The following is a 17,406-nucleotide window of genomic DNA, read 5'->3' as shown; positions in this document are numbered from 1 at the left end:
GCCGATTGTTCCGTTCACGGGGAAGAAAAGAGACGAGACCATTTTCGAACGCGGCACGATCGATGCAAAGCAATTAACTAAGTCTAATTGCCCGCGTGCGATTCATGACTACCAGCAAACTAGGATGCCTAAGTCACAGTTGTAAATTTCTAAATTCCACTTCCTTGCATAATGGATTTGTTCGGAGATAGCCATTTTTTTATTGTATGCCCCCCCGCCCCACCACTTTCAGATGACTGTGAAAATGGACCCCACAGTGGATGTGAAACTTTGCTGAAAATTCTTCTTTAAATGCCATTGTTTTTTTGGCAGTCCATAAAGCTGTAATCTGTTTAACTCCGATCACAAAAGCACAGTCTGTAGATTTCTCCGTTCGGTCTTTCCCCCCCCCCTCCTCCTCCTCCCCAGCCACTTCTAGACCACCCAAGGTGAGGGCCCAACATGCAAGCGATCGGAGTTTTGTTTTCTCATACGAAAGGCATGGTTTCTTGCCGTTAAGCAATGCAGCAAGCGCCCGCAAGAAACTAAGAGTGACACTTAAACGGAATTGTTTCACAGAAAAATGTCACTCTTCGAAACGGTAAAAGAAATATAGACGTTGAATGAATGGACGCCCGTGAAATATGATTAACTATAAATGTCCGGGGCGTTTGCTGCTCTATAATTAATGATTCGCGTAAATATGAGCACTGAAGCATAACTCACGATAAGTTTATTAATTCATGAGGTTGATCTTCAACACACAAGTCAAGAAAATGGTTATCAAAGGCAATAAACACATATAGAGTACAATTATATATTTTTTTGCTAGGTTGTTTCAAATCAAAAAGAGCTATAGTTGTATTCTTAATATGTACCGACTGTATGTTTTCTTACGGGGTAAATCATATGGGCGTTAGGATTGCTGTGGTTCACAATCGTGATTTTACGAGCCCATTTTTTTTCCATCATGGAGAATCTAGCTGCCTCTAGTGGTTGTAGAGAGTCACGTGGTCACCATTGCATTCAATATAAGTCGATTGTTGCACCCCTCGTTGTTGAGCTGAACGATCTACATCGATTGATGATTCAATGCCGCTTCGAGCCCTTGTTGGATATTTTTGAGCTAATTATATTACTCGGTGCTTGGAACCCCTGTGAGATATTTTACGTGAGGAAAATGTAAGAGTCTTTACATTGAGAGTGTGCTAATGGCATTGACATCAAATGGCCAACGTTCTTTTTTATCCATTGATCTCTTGCATTCACAAAGGATTGAACTTTATGCACTTAAGACTTACAAATACAAAGATCTCCGTATAGCCTTAACAGACTGCTGGGGCAAGTACTGTTAGCTAGTTGTACCTATGAAGGCCGGCACAGCACACGAGGGAGTGGGTAGGCCAGCACCGTACCTTTTTCTCCCAAGTGGCGATGTTTACACACCGCACCAGGTACTCATTTGAGGCTGAGTCGGCCTAGGGGAGGCCCAGGACCAGTTTAGATAATCGTCGCGGGTGTTGGCCGTGAGCGGGAATCGAACTGGGGTCGCCGGGTTCGTAGCGCATCGTGCTAACCACTTTGCCACCGCTCCCCACAAATACAAGAATGTCCACACATGGATACACACACACACTTCTAAATACATGCACACTTTAAGCACAACACACGAATCTATGTTGGCGATTCAATCGATATTTTGAGGCTTCCCACCATACTATATTTGCAGACAAATAATAATTACTTAAGATTCCATCACGTAGTAAAAAAAAAAAATTGTAAATCCAAATTTCTCAATGTTTGAGGACTTCACAAAATATATCAGAAAATAGTCAGCCATATTGCACCATCGGACCACAAGGCAATTTTCAAAGAGAGGAAAATGTTTAATCAAACGTCCAGATTTGAAATCCCTATTGCATCTGAACTGAATATATTTTAGCCCACATATTCGAAAAATGTGTCAAGAGTTATTTTTCTTCATTAATTCTTTTCTAAAGATATATATGTAGGTACTAATAAATATTGATTTAGCAACCCATTGCATTACATTTCTTAGGCGTGTAACAATTCACCTCTCTGTCCACCTAGCAGAATAAAGGGGTCCGACCGCAGTTGATCGATCGGCAGGCCATGTGCGGTGGGGTTCGCCCACCTCTTTCAAGACAGTCTAGGCAGCGTGGAAGAGTAGGCCAATACCCGCTAAGCGAAGCTCCCTAGAGCTCCCTCTAATAGAAGCCATTCAGCCAACGGTGGTGTGCGCAAGCAATTGCAGAGCTATCTTCGATTCAATAATTAATCACTTGTGAATAAACAATATATTCCTTGTCTTCTTTTACTAGTATACATCCTATATAAAAAAGAAAATACAAACTTAAAACAACCCACCCACCACCAACACGGCTTCTGCGGCGCTGGCAGAACCCACATCATGCAGATTTGTAGTTTCAGTGCGTGACTTTTGGTATTTTTTAAGGAAATACAGAAGCACCTAGTCTCATGTTTTTCCAGCTCCTTATCCAAGATTTCACGGAATTTATTTAAATTCATGATTGCCCCAGACCACCGTGACTTGCATGCCATAATCGTAGCCTTAGTTATCGCCTGATTAACCTGCATTGAGTCGGGAACACAGTGCAGCCTTGCTGCAATTAACTCATTAAGAGGCCCAGTATCAATTACTAGTGAAATCCTTTATGCAGATGCTTTCACGTTGTAATTCAATTGCATTGTTTGAAAACCACATGCATAACCAGTTCAAAGTGTCCGCACGCATTATAAATGGGGTTTTACTACATCTCATTAGGAAATAAAGTTTTGTTTCTGAAAATGCCATGTTATTGTAAGCCCTGCTTTTTGGGTGGCACGTCAGCTTTGTGCAATGTCCTCCTTTTAATTTCTTTGGTTCACCGTTTGGAGAGAAACGGGAGCCAAAAAAATGAATAACATGTGCTGTTACGCCACGATATTTTCCCAGGCTTAATCTAATACCGATTAAAACCCTGGGATATTGGATTAATGTCACACGATTTGCTGCGGTGCTTGAAGACGTCTCGGGATGGTGTGTACGATAATTTAAATAATAACATTCTTCCCGAGACTCCCAGCCCCCTTTCCTCTCCTGCACTCTTCCGCGAGTTACGCTTCATCTTCTTGGTTCTTTCGGTAAAGTCACGTGACTTTACCGAAAGAACCAAGAAGATGAATCCCTGCAGTCACGAAAGCTTTAAATCGAAATTTAGAGTTATGCTTCATTCACAGTCGTGCAGGAGTTTCCGCAAGAAGGGACGCGTCAGACTACTGAGGGCAATGGTTGTGCATTTGTGAATGTCACTTGAGCAAGTTCGAAATGTAACCGCAGTAAGACGCAACTCCAAAAAATAATAACCTTACAGATGCGTGGCTGAGGCGGGATGACCTCCGGCTGTCGGACACAAGATCGAAGCTTCATTAATGAGGCAATACAAACACCACCAGGTGCTTCATCACAGGTCTCTATTGATGTTGCTACGTACACATTTTAGTCACCACGTGAATGATATCTCAGTGACATCACTAGGATGTCAATCGCGCACTTGCCTCAAAGTACACTTTTTTCACCATTTAATGAATCTCAAACGCTAGTAAGACGGCACAGAACAGACGTCCTCGTTACAGGCATACACACAAACACACAATGAGCTATTTATTTTTTGGTTGCATCTCCCTTTAACTGGTTTATAAACAGTTGCGACAGTGTGAGGCATACACTCCCACGCTGTTACATAACAGGCCTGGGGGCAGCGTATGGCTCAAGTGAACATTCATCATTTTGTAGGAGCAGGTTGGGAATTGTTTGAAAGTGGACAATCAAGAATAACGCATTCATAAAACTGAACAAAACGGCTGACCGGACTGGCAAATGAGCACCTACGCACACGGGCTTTTCTGCCGTTAATATGAGCGCGCCGCGGGGCCTTGCAGCGGAGAGGTAACGCCGGGTTGAATATTAAACAGCGGGGGCAACGGCGACCCGTGTCGGCGAGCCAAGTGATTCTGTTTGTCGTGCGCTCCGGACAGTCGGGCCGAGCGCACCTGTTAATGAACGCCACGTGCCAGCAGCGCGAGTAAAAATATTTTATCCCCCAAGATGCAGGCGATGTTCCCAGGCTCACGTGAGTCTCATATCGGGTGGAGATTTATCCGGACTTTCTCTCTCTCTCTCTCGGCGGTGCCAAGGTAGGCTCATGATTTACCCGCCTTTGAAACGTTCCCGCGGATGCGACAAACGGAACGCGCTGGAGAGTTGGCATTCGCTCAGGGGAAAGGCTTTGCAGCTCAGAGAGTGGCAGGGTGGGAACAGGTTTGATCCACGCAGCTTGGAGGTTAGTCAGCGTGGTTTATCAGATCACGTACTGCATGTTTGAGGGGGGGGGGAGCGGTGGCGTAATGTTCAGCGTGCTGCTGTATCAACCTGGTAACGTGGGTTCGATTCCTAGACCATGGCTAACATCAGTGGCACCGGTCCCAGGGCCAATGCCTACGAACAAAACTCACCAAATTCGGCAATAGTACTGCCTGAAAAAAATCACCATCATCATTCCATTTGGACAAGGGCTCTTCTTCAGAGCAGAGGGCAGAAATATTGACCGAATTAGACTCAAAAAACCCTGTTTTGTCAGTTTTCCAATATACTGACTGCAAAATTCTTACATTTATCTGCTGCCTCCACTCTGAATAATGCAACCAGCCAACTACTATTATGCTGTTATTTGGCAGTGTTAATGATGAATTCCGTGAGGTTTCTTTTATCGAGTGGCATTTTAGCCGAGACACTGCAGCTACCACCAGCCGCTTTAATGAAGTGCACCACAGGAGCTATATTATCTGCAGAGCGTAGCAGAAGTCTTCACATCCCCCCGAACAGCACCTCCTACAGCACACTACTCATCAGTGCCATGCTTGGGCACTGGGTGGAATGAACCGTGGCCCAGAGGGGAGAGAAGCCACCTGCTGAGCACTGAGCATCTGACGCTGCCTCCCCCCCCCCACCCACAGCGGACCTGACATCTCTTCAGTAGATGCTCATCCAAGTGCTAACTTGGAGCCCATCCCTGTGCTCACTCAGCCCCTGAGATCTGAGGGCATCAGGCTCGGGGTGTTGTGGCTGTGGAGCTCAGGGGGTAATTATCTGGCTTAGAGGATGGCTCAAGTGGCTTAGTGGGTGTTCGCTACGTGGATCAAGGTGCAATTGTGTGGCTGTGTTTCTACCTCTTAGTCAAAGATTCCATTGCCGAGACCTGCGCGCACAGAAATTCGTGGCGCTTCGGTGTTTGGGCAAAGTGTCAGAAAACCCACCGACCTTTGGAAGGACCACTGATTCGTCCATTGCTGTGTTCCTTCGTTGCTGCAGAAATGGCGAGATTCTGTTACGTTCCAGCCAAGCATAGACGCATTATGCGTCATCCATAGCCTATTCCCGCGCTGAATCAAAAACTGATGCATCGTTGGAATGCTTGAAATGTATGGTGTTCAAAATATTCAGCCGCCATAGGTGATGATTTATTATTAGTGTGACTGCATTGATTCAAAGTACAGAATTAAATCAAGCAATGTCTTAAATGTCTATTCTACATTAAATGGTTGAACTATTGGGAACATCTTGACAAAATCCAGTAACTATTTTCAGATTTTCATGGACATGGCATATAGTGCACAACAAACAAGATTAGGTGCGAAATTTTTATAACAAAAGCATCGGTGAAAAAAGAATAATGGTAAAACGAAATATATTTATTTAGTTTTTTTAGCACGCTGTTGTATTTACCTGTGAAACAATGCTGCCTGAGTGACTGAGATAAGAAAATTATTTGAAGGGTTGTGTCACTGGGGAGGGGGGGGTGGTTTTAGAACATTTTTTATCTCGTGTTTGTTTATGGTTTAAGAGCATGTCGAGTTGAATCGCATCGTGCCATGGGGTCAGAGATCTTGGCCACTCACGTGAGGGATTAAATCAGAGCTTGCGCAAGTCATCGTCGAATGATCAACTAAAACTTGTAATCGACTATTTTTTTGCGTGGTCAATTACTCTGGCAGATTACAAATGAAATAATTTAAAAGTATTTCTATTTTTAAATCCTTTATATTAAGTTCGCTTGCTTGCTTACGACCGTGCAAATCTTTCGATCGTTTTTTAACCCCCTTCCCGTGATCCAATCGAGCTGACATTTTCCACACAGACTCGTTGTGCGAGACAATTAATGTTCGTGAAAAAAATTCCCAAAATTTTACACTTTTTAGGCAAAAAAAAAATATTTTACATATATTCAAATATAACTCATTCATGGCTTTGGCTGAACGTTACAGTGTAAGAGCCCAGAGCGTAACCCCTTCACAGGCCGTTGCGGAATAGCGCAGTTAGTAGCGCCCTCGCTTCCCATGCCAAAGGTTGCGGGATCGATCCCCGCGTCCTCCACAGGCGAATGTATTTTTAAATCCTTTATATTAAGTTCGCTTGCTTGCTTAGGACCGTGCAAATCTTTCGCTCGTTTTTTAACCCACTTCCCGTGATCCAATCGAGCTGACATTTTCCACACAGACTCGTTGTGTATGACAATTAATTTTCGTGAAAAAAAATTCCTAAATTTTACATTGTTTAGGGAAAACAAATTAAATATTTAATTACAAATTGCTTAATGGTGGCAGACAATCATTTGACCCATAGGTGGCAGCCATCTCAAGCCAGAGGACGAGAGGACTCTAGCCGCCACGCATATAAAGGATTTATAGTGAAAAACTTTGTTTTTACGGTTTTACTTGTTAAATCCTTTATATTAAGTTCACTTGCTTGCTTGCTTGCGTGCTTGCATGCATGCTTGCTTGCTTACGACCGTGCAAATTTTTCGGTCGTTTTTTAACCCACTTCCCGTGATCCAATCGAGCTGACATTTTGCACACAGACTCGTTGTGCGTGACAATTAATTTTCGTGAAAAAAAATTCCTAAATTTTACACTGTTTAGGGGAAAAAAAATTGTATTTACCAATTGCTTAATGGTGGCAGACAATCATCTGACCCATAGGTGGCAGCCATCTCAAGCCAGAGGACGAGATGGCTCTAGCCGCCCCGATGCCACACATATAAAGGATTTATAGTGAAAAACTTTGTTTTTACAGTTTACTTGTTACCAGGTAAGGCCCACTGTGCTTTATAGCTCTTTTTTTCAGAAGCAACCTGGCCACAAATGACAGCTCAACGAAGTGGCTTATCACGTGGACATGTATAGCAACCAAACACTCTGAATGTGGACGGAAAAAACCAGAGGACCCGGAGAAAAATCCAAATATACAGCAGGTGTCAGGGTCAGGATCGAACCAGCGACTTCCTGCATACCTGGCGAGGGAGTTGACATTTCGCAGCGGCCCCAAGATCCCGCCGTGACGTGGCTGATGTTGCTAAGCAGGCGACGTCCTGGCCAACGGCATACGCGTGAAATCGTGTTTCAACTATTTGTGTGTTAAATAAGGCTTCTTTTCATCGAGTAATCGAACTAATAATTGGTAGAGTGATCAGGTGAGCAATCGGATAAAATTATAGATAAACAACCCGCCCGTCAATGACTTGACATGGGTGTGGGTAGGCTTTCGTCGAGCAGTGGATTGAACAAAGATCAAAAGTTGTCATTGTGACCAAAGCTGTTGGCGCCAAAGAGCTGTTAGAGTAATGTTCGTTATCTGTAGGATAAGTTCACGTGACTTTTAATGCACTTCTTGCATTAGCAATGTCTCATAGAAATATGTACAAATTTCATGGAGGGGGGGGTTGTTTTTTTCCAATTCAAAAAAATTATATCGGAAGTAATTTATTACCTAAGACGAATGCTGTTTGTAACCCGCCTGAGGGGCGGTGAGTTTTGTTGACCTCATTTCATGCCTATTGCTCTGTACCCAGGGTCAGTGTGTTTTCATGCCACGATTAATTCTCGTTTGACTCCTAAGTTTTAATTTGCAAGCCCAATTAGTAGTACTAATTTTGCTAAGATTGTTGCACTAATTACTCAACTGATTTGCTTTTGGTAATTTCCTGAGTTGTTTTTTTCTTCTTCTTACAACGTAGCCATAAATAAAGGCTTCTCTTTCAACGAGCAGTGTTTCACCAGAACCAAATAACTGCACGCAGGCAGCCAAGTTATAACATTTCTTCACAACTTTTATTTTTATCATACAATGGCTCTCCTTCTTATCCGTATACCTAGCGAAATTTATCCCCCCTATTATCTACACTCCCTAAGCAATCAGCACACACTCATGTTATGCGCGCGAATCGTTCTCTCCAATGGCAGTTGAAGCGATGGCGCTAAACGTCTTCAATCCCCTCGCCTCTGTCCACCCAGCGCTATGAAATGGGCTCTTGGTACAAAGACGTTGCCACGACATCTTTTTGTCAACGACGCACGTCGCTCCGTCGGCAGAACGTGTGCGGCGGGGTCAAGTGCGGGTACAAGTGACAATGTGGGATAGGCCTTCATCCAGCAATGGATTGACAAAGGAGGTTGTACATTTATCAAATGTTAAATTAATAATTGCATACACCACACACCACCCCAACCTTACCCCACCCCAGCGAAGATAAATCATTTCTGTTTGGAATTCGGCACAAGATTTTTGGAATTCCGCGAATTAGCTTTTTGCCAGGAACATAACCGGCCGTGCACAGGTGCACTCGTAAACACCCGCGTCTCCACGTGCTTCCAATTAGCGCTCGTTTTCATGTCTCGTGAACTGGAGGCGGGGGGGTGGGGTAAAGAATCATTTAACCAGCTGCGCATTCCGACGTGCGTTTTGTTGCCTGTGTTCGTCAACACAACTCAATCTGAGCCCGCACCGCGGATGATCTTTACACGGCCCTCTGGTAAATGCATTCACTTCTGTGCACGTGTACAAGTTATAATTCACGTATACTGCTGTGATGGTGTTATCGAAATTGCCTCAAAGGTAAATACGCATATCAACTACGGCAGATCAATGCCACATTTCGAATGTAATGTTCTAACTTTTAAATAGGTATCATATTTTGAGTCCCGAGTATCGTTTTTTAGTCATATTGTATTATATTCACATATCTCTATTCGTGCACCCAATACATTATTTTTTGACTGCTGCACTGCACGTAAGAAATATATTTGTATAAGTATTATTTGTGTCTGGTGGCATGGGCATTGCAAGCAACAATGGAAAACGAATTTGTCTTTATCTTCATTGCAATTGCATAATACAAAGAATGAAAATTGCTGTAAGTTAAGTTTTACTCACCGATGGAAAGTGGCGATGACTGGTTCACATATCACTCACCAGGAATGTTAAATGCAACTGAGGTCACGGGGTTTATCGTGCAGTGAAATCACATTTGCAACCACCGCTCCCCAATCTCGGAAAGCGTTGCAAGACACATCAAACGCCTTATCAATGTGTGTCATACACCGCATTTTTGGTTTTTAGGAGTCTTATAAACTGCTGACTTGTAAAAGAAGTTTTAAAAAAGTCAAGCGCCTCGCGGTCATATTTCTACCGCATCTACGAGCCTCGCTGCCCGTCCATGTGCGTGCAAAATCAAAAGTGAACCCCGTGACCTCGCCGTGAGGTCATAGGTCAAGGAGGGTAACGATCCGCGTTTCCCATCTCACCCTGAGTGCACCTGCCCTTTGAGAGGGTACGTATCTTGGGTGGCCATTGAGATGGACGAGATGTCCGCTGCACGCGTTTATCTTGAGCGATTCCGTGCCGCCAACGTGTGTGTCCGATAATGCGGTGACTTGTCACGGCGACAGGTCGAGGGAGCAGTGGGGTGCCCGACCTGTGCCACGCCGCAGCCCGATCAGGCCCACACTCGCAGGCGCGGCGGTGTCGCTGACTTACTCGCCTGCTCCGCCAATTTTTGCGCTCATTTAGAACCGCTCGGAAGCCGCTCCCGGTGGCTCAGTTGACCGGGGCTCAGGTCAAAGCACTAAGGCGACACTGCTGAGACTCAGAGTTTTTTTTTTATGTTATTTTATTTGGCGTCAGTCCTGTGGGCAATGATTGTGCGCAACTTATTATGGGGGGGGGAAATGGTTGTGCGTGCACTTTAAACCGACGCAAGGGAGCATGATTTGATGATGAACACAAACAGTCGAGGGTACCATTGAGTGCATGATTAAGGAGGCCGATTAAAAAAAGAATGCAGAGTAGTCGTGTAATGTATTTTCTGTAGCTGTTCCCCATCAGAGCAAAGTTTTTCTGCTGGCTGCGGGGTTTTCTAAACAGGAGCTCAGATGCTTTGGCCTGTGACTAATGTAATGAGCAATACAATTCAATACAATTTGGATCTAGACAGCAGCTAACTAGGAGTGCATCTCAAGATGGCGTACAAATAAGCGGGACGTGCACATCGACTTGGTAAAGATATCTTTTTTTTCTTTACAGAATCATTTTGGAGGGCAATTGCTCACGAATGGGGGGGGGGGGCTGGGTGCATAGCACAGAGGAAAAGAGATGACTCGAGACATTCCACAGGGAAATTCACTCAAAAGCAGAGTAGATAGCCAGAACCTGTGCCTGAGCAGGAGATGAAGCCTCTGCAGTGAGGATGGTCAGGAGAAAGATGTTAACTACCTCGCCTGGTATACAGAGGGTCGTGGGTTTGACTCCGACCCTGACGCCTGTATAGTTGGAGTGTGCATGTCTCGCTCCTCGTGATCGAGTGGATATTTTTTTCTCCGTGGCTTCTGGTTTTTCCCTCCACATTTAGAAACATGCTTTGAGGGCATTTGGCTGCTATACATTTCCACATGATGAGACACTTAATTGAGCTGCCATTTCTGGTCAGGTCGCTTCTGAAAAGGAGCTGTATAGCTCTGTGGGCCTTACCTGGTCAAATAAAAAAAAATAGTTTTAAAGAAGGCAGAGTTTGATCCACAATCTCTCAGAAAAACAAATAGTTAACAAGCCTAAAACACAGTGTGAAAGTAAACTGTAGAATAGTAAAGGAATATGAATACTTGGGCATCTGTAGATGCGGTACACAGCTACCATATAAACATTAACACTGCACGCAACGCGTTTGCATGAATTTAGATGCATTACAACTGATATAAGAAACGAAACAACTGAAAGCACCAACGCAACACATACCCCTCATCAGCCGTGTAAACACCGCAGCCACAGACTGAGCTGTGATGTGAGCAGTTGGAAATAACCTTGGGAAAATTGGGAAAAAATATACAAAAAGTATTGTTAGTGTAATGGGTACGTGTTATCTTAACCCGAGCTTAATTTCTCACTGAACGTTGCTGGTAAAACAGACTAGGTACATCATTAGTAGCCACAGCCATAGCAAGAGGAGAACTAGATGTGGTGGGCTGTGTCAACATATTTTACAGGTAGCCTAAACGAACTAAGCTGATTTCAGTAACAGCAATGATAATAATAATGACGATTTCCCTAGTGCCAGAACATGGCAAGCCATCACAAGGGCGCTTAACAAACGACAAAGAGCGTTGAACATCCGTCATTCGTCTATCGCTGTGAGACAGAAAAGGTGGAATGAGGGCAGGAGCGACTCGGCAGTACTTCCACAACAACGCCTGCATCTTCTTCTTTTTAAATCCTTTATATTAAGTTCACTTGCTTGCTTGCTTGTGCGCTTACGACCGTGCAAATCTTTCGGTCGTTTTTTAACCCACTTCCCGTGATCCAATCGAGCTGATATTTTGCACACAGACTCGTTGTGCGTGACAATTTATTTTCGTGAAAAAAATTTTCCAAAATTTTCCACTTTTTAGGAAAAAAAAGTTCACTAACACAATCATATATTTTTCCTAAACACAGAAAATTATTCAAGAAAACAACAAAAATGTACAATATAAACAATCATACAAAAACTGAAAACCTTATAATCCTTATATACGACTTTCCTTATATTTAATTTAAAATACCAATGTGATAAAAATGAAGCTCTTACTCAAGAAAAACAGAAATGAATAATAAAATAAAACCGATGCCACGCATATAAAGGATTTATAGTGAAAAACTTAGTTTTTACGGGTTAATTTTTTCACAGATGCACCGTCGACCGGCACCGCAACGGCAGCGTGGACGGCGGGGGCACGATGCTGTGCGTGGAGCGAGGGAGGGGCTGGCCGGCAGGGAGACTCGGGGAGGCTGCTGCTCATCCGGCGTGACCGCGACTACGGTGAGAATTCTCTAGCGGCCGCGTGCCCCCACGGAGGCCGGCCGCGCCCACGGTCACGTGTCGCGTACGGTGCAAAAGAAGTTCAACATGCACACTCGCACGTGTGCGCACGTACAATTTGGCAACGTACACCACACGTCGCAAGACAAAGACACCACATAGATGGAGCCCTCAACACTGTTGGGGCGAAGTGCTGTTAGCGAGTGAGCTATGAAGGCCCAGGACCAGTTTAGATATTCGTCACCGATGTTGGCCGTGAGCAGGAATTGAACTCGGGTCACTGGGTTTGTAACGCAATGTAACTCACTACTACACCTCTCCACTTACACACAGCCTTATACATATGCTGCAATTCCATGCAATTACACAACGCACGGTCGTGAATCGATTCTAGAACAAATATCGGTTTGTGCATTGGGGGTCACAGTAGTGCCCCTCATCTTCTTGGTTCTTTCGGTAAAGTCACGTAGAAGGGAAATAATAAAATAATAAAATAAAACATAATAAAATAATTCTCACGACGTTTCGGCCACAACGCAAGTAGCATCTGACGCTGTCTTCTCGACAGACTTGTTTCTTCACCTGAGGACGGCTACTTGCGTTGTGGCCGAAACGTCGTGAGAATTATTTTATTATGTCTTATTTTTATTATTTTATAATTTTCCTTCTACGTGACTTTACCGACAAAACCAAGAAGATGAATCCCTGCAGTCACGAAAGCTTTACATCGAAATTTAGTGCCCCTCACTAGCGCAAGTGTCCCCTCACCCGGTCTCCCACTAAAGCAGTGCATCACATGCTACCACTACCTTGTCCGCACCTGCTACACCTCTGCTAGAATGAGGCCACGAGTTCAATTTATGCCCAGGGTCAAACATAGTCCATCATCATCATCACAGACATCCCTCTGTGATTGATAAAAATGTTCACTTCTTGTTACATCGGTAGTGGCCGTGCTTCAGGCACACAGCGTCCACTCCGTCCTGCGAGTGTGCGCCGTGTACCACCCGTGTACCACTCGTGTACACGGTGCACACTTAGCCCAAGGGCTAACCCCCCCCCCCCCCCCCGCTCCAGTGCGCACGTGTAACTTTTATGTGACGATGTCAGCTTCAAAATAAAAATCTGTATCGCTGGGTCACGATAACCCTTTTTTTTTGTAGGCATCTCAAAAACTTTCCGCCGCCCGCCGTGTTTGTCGAAGGCTCGCGTTGTGTCGCCGAGCCGGTGAGCGGCTGACGGGAAGCGGTCGAGCACATTTTGATTCCAACACGGGAGTTGGGTAATACTCCGCGCGGATGGTAACGCGATCTCACTTGGTAAAATTCCATACGCTATCGGTGACCAATACAGTCGCTGTGAACATAGAGGACAAAGAATTAGACCTGTTATACAACTGCCTTTTTTTGGTAGCATTAGCAGTCCAGTATTGAATCACGTCACGGTACGATCTGGATTTTTGAGTCGGCAAGCGAATTTACACCCACGGTCAAAGGTTTTGCACAGTTCGCACAATAACATTTTCACGTGCAGTGTTCCTATTAAAATGTCACTAACTTTTTTTTATAATGGGGTTAACAATTTAATATTGTTTCCAGAAATGAAAAAAATACTTAAGGAGTAACTTTATACCCACACTGTGCACTGTGGCGCACACGAGGCTGCAACACTTTTGCATTATTATACTTCAGTCTGCCACTCCTCACCAGGCTCAGTAGCAATTGTACAATCTTGATTTGAAGCTTTCGTGACTGCAGGAATCCATACTCTTTGGTTCTTTCGGTAAAGTCACGTAGAAATAAAATAAATTAAATAATAGAATACTGTACGACGTTTCGATTGCAACACAAGGAATCGTCATCAGGTAGAAAACAAACCTTAGTGAACTTAAAAATATAATGCAATGCAACACAGAGGGTCAGCTAACACAACAGTCAGCACCTTCCCTGGTTGATTACGTTCTTCCAAAGATTCCAAAGATTGCTAAATTTGAGAGAGAGACAAAACACAGACACGGACACACACAGACAGACACACAAGCAGAGAGAGACAACACAGAGACACACAGAGAGAGACAACACAGAGACACACAGAGAGAGACAACACAGAGACACAGAGAGAGACAACATAGATACATAGTGTGTCTCTATGTTGTCTCTCTCTGCTCATGTGTCTGTCTGTGTGTCCCCGTGTCTGTGTTTTGTTTCTCTCTCAAATTTTGCAATCTTTGGAAGAACGTAATCAACCAGCTAAGGTGCTGACTGCCGTGTTAGATGACTCTCTGTGTTGTACTGCATTGTATTTCTAAGTTGACGAGGTTTGTTTTTACCTGACGAGCATTGCTTGTGTAGCAATCGAAACGTCGTATTCTATGATTTAATTAATTTTCTTTCCACGTGACTTTACCGAAAGAACCAAAGAGTATATTCTCCATCAGCACAGCCAGTCCAGGTACTGAGGCAGCCTGACAGCCTGTGACACAAGGCACCGTGTGACACAAGGCACCATGTGACACAAGGCACCATGCCACTGTCGACCGATAAAACAGTTCCGACTCGGAAAAGTGGTTGTGAAACAAAGTGCATATTAAATAAGCCCTCGCTTGGCATTTTCACGACGGGCACTGGCGCGCCACTTTGTTTCCGCAACGAATAAAATAACATAAAAAAAGGTGAGTTGTTGTTTTTTCGAAATTAAAAGTTTTCAAATTCAAAGTTCCATCTCAACAACTTATATATAACGTGTAGCAAGAAAAAAACATATGAAACAGAACATGGCTCTTTGTTGGTTTGGAGACATCAAAGAATCCTTTGACATGTTGAGCACATTCAGGGAGGGCACCGTGTTTCCAGCACTGTTGCCAAAAACGAACCGCTCCAAGTAAATAGGTAAATATTCCCTGAAACAATACGCGGCCTTTCTTGTAAACAAGCTGTGGTCGATGTAACGTAAATCGATTCGCCTTGTATACAAATCATGCCTTGGAGAAGGCCAAAAAATAAAGCAACGCTCAGGCGAGCAGAACCCGGCCCTACGAGCAAACTCGAATTTGCCGATGAAAATAAAAACAGGTTGTAGGTGAAATATGATGATAGTGAACGAGATGTCATTCTGAAAAGGAGAAAAAAAAGTCAAGTGAAATGGATCAAATGCATTGGAGAATTTTGCGATAAATGAAATAACTCATTATATCGGTTTGACGTCACCCTGCTACTGCTCTATTCAAGACCGGGAGCATGAGGAGAGCCGCAGCATTCTTGCCCGATGAAGCTGGATGTAATTACCAGCGAAACGTCGTGCTACTCAAATTTTAAATGATGTTGATTCTCTCTTCAACACACCGGTGGGCTAAAGAAGTGAATAATTTTTTCCTTTGTAAACAGGACACATTTTTTACTGTTTGGCCGTGTCGGGTGGTGGAGGGTTACGACACATTTACAAATAACGCGATCTAACCCAAAAACCGATATAATGAATAATATTGGTCGCGAAAGCCTACGTGTTGCACAAATGCAATAACTGTCGTCTGGGATACGGATATACCATTAAACCGCACGCTGTACAGCTGAGTGCTGCCGGGATCCCATCCATGCATTGAGACTGTGTTGCCGTAGCGAGCATCCCGTGGCATTGAGCCCGGTCGGTCAATTACTGGGCATGATGGGAATATCTTTTACGGAGTAAAACAAATTAGCGATTGAAACGCAGCAACAACTGCCACGAAAATGAAAGTGTGCATTTAAAAGGAGGTAGACACACAAAAATATACATTACCGTCAAAGTGGCCTGGGAGGTGTTTTGCCCGTACACAGTGGCACTTGTTTGATGATGATGATGATGACGATTAGCAGACATGAGTTGATGGCCACAGAAGCACACCTGACAAGTTCTCTTTATTCCTAAATAAATGTGCAAACTGCATCCTATTCCACACTGGGAGCCGGATAACAATGCACCTGCTGCGGAATCTCATGAATCGTACCGATTCATAATTCCAGTTTATCATCATCATCATCACCAGCCACGATCAATCCTAACTGCTGGACGAATGCCTCCCAAAGCCGCCACCACCTCTCACTGCTCTGAGATCTAACTCAGGCTACTTGTATTGTGCCGTTATTACCACATTGTAAATGTTGTGGCGTGGCTCTCCAACACACCGGTTAGTGCTGTACTAGTGACGAATTGGCCACGTTCTGTTTACGTGACAACCCTTACTCATTGGCCGTGTCGGGTGTTGGCGGGCTTTAACGACACATTTATATATTCACGCGATTAAACAAAACAAAACCTCTATTATAGTAATTATCATGTTGCGTGTACTTTGTCGGTAGCTCGTGCAGCCCTCATGTGACATTGGCATCGTGTGTGTTCCTCTGTATCTCTCGTGAGTTTAATTCCAAGCGTAGGCCTCTCCACGCCGCTTCATTACTTGCCTGCTATGTGCGGGTGGCAACGGGGTCAGGCATCATTGTGAAGTCGCGATGGCTTGGGGAGGGGTAACAGAGGAGAGGAAAGATCCCTCCCCCATATCATTCATTGGTAGGTCATGAATGTAATCGTTGTAGAATTTCAATTCATGTCCGCTAATTGCCTTCCTCGACCTCACAGTTATTCGTTATCGTTTGTTTGACGTAAATAACGATTAGAATAGCAATGAACTATACGGAATTTTGTCAATCCACGACATGCTGAAGGCCTCCCCATGTCGTGTTGGGGTGACCAGAGAATCATCTTCTTGGTTCTTTTGGTAAAGTCACGTAGAAGGGAAATAATAAAATAATAAAAATAAAAGATAATAAAATAATTCTCACGACGTTTCGGCCACAACGCAAGCAGCCGTCCTCAGGCGAAGACCAGGTCTGTCGGGGAGACAGCGTCTGAATGACTCCCCGACAGACCTGGGAATGACGCTGTCTCCCCGACAGACCTGGTCTTCACCTGAGGACGGCTGCTTGCGTTGTAGCCGAAACGTCGTGAGAATTATTTTATTATGTTTTATTTTTATTATTTTATTATTTCCCTTCTACGTGACTTTACCGAAAGAACCAAGAAGATGAATCCCTGCAGTCACGAAAGCTTTAAATCGAAAAATGACCAGAGAAGTTTGACCATACCTCACTGTTTGGCCGGGGCTCATTGGTGAGGATGGTTGGGGAGGGGGGTCAAGAAGGGTTCCAATGTCACTTGCCACTGAAGTTAGCCATGGACTGGAGTTAAA

The 17,406-nt window shown here is 44.2% G+C and overlaps 1 protein-coding gene across 1 annotated transcript in view; it reads left to right on the top strand.

Annotated features, from left to right (window-relative positions):
• HHIP (hedgehog interacting protein) overlaps nt 1-17,406 on the top strand; it is a 161,877-nt gene that overhangs the window by 82,426 nt on the left and 62,045 nt on the right. The window contains 2 exon segments of the mRNA XM_061552237.1: nt 12,054-12,129; nt 12,131-12,185. Of these exon segments, the coding sequence (XP_061408221.1) occupies nt 12,054-12,129; nt 12,131-12,185 (131 nt within the window).

Source organism: Lethenteron reissneri, chromosome 16, assembly GCF_015708825.2.
Source record: "Lethenteron reissneri isolate LAM-NWPU_2019-01 chromosome 16, ASM1570882v1, whole genome shotgun sequence".
NCBI classification, from domain to species: Eukaryota; Metazoa; Chordata; class Hyperoartia; order Petromyzontiformes; family Petromyzontidae; genus Lethenteron; species Lethenteron reissneri.
This window is presented reverse-complemented; position numbering and strand designations above follow the sequence as displayed.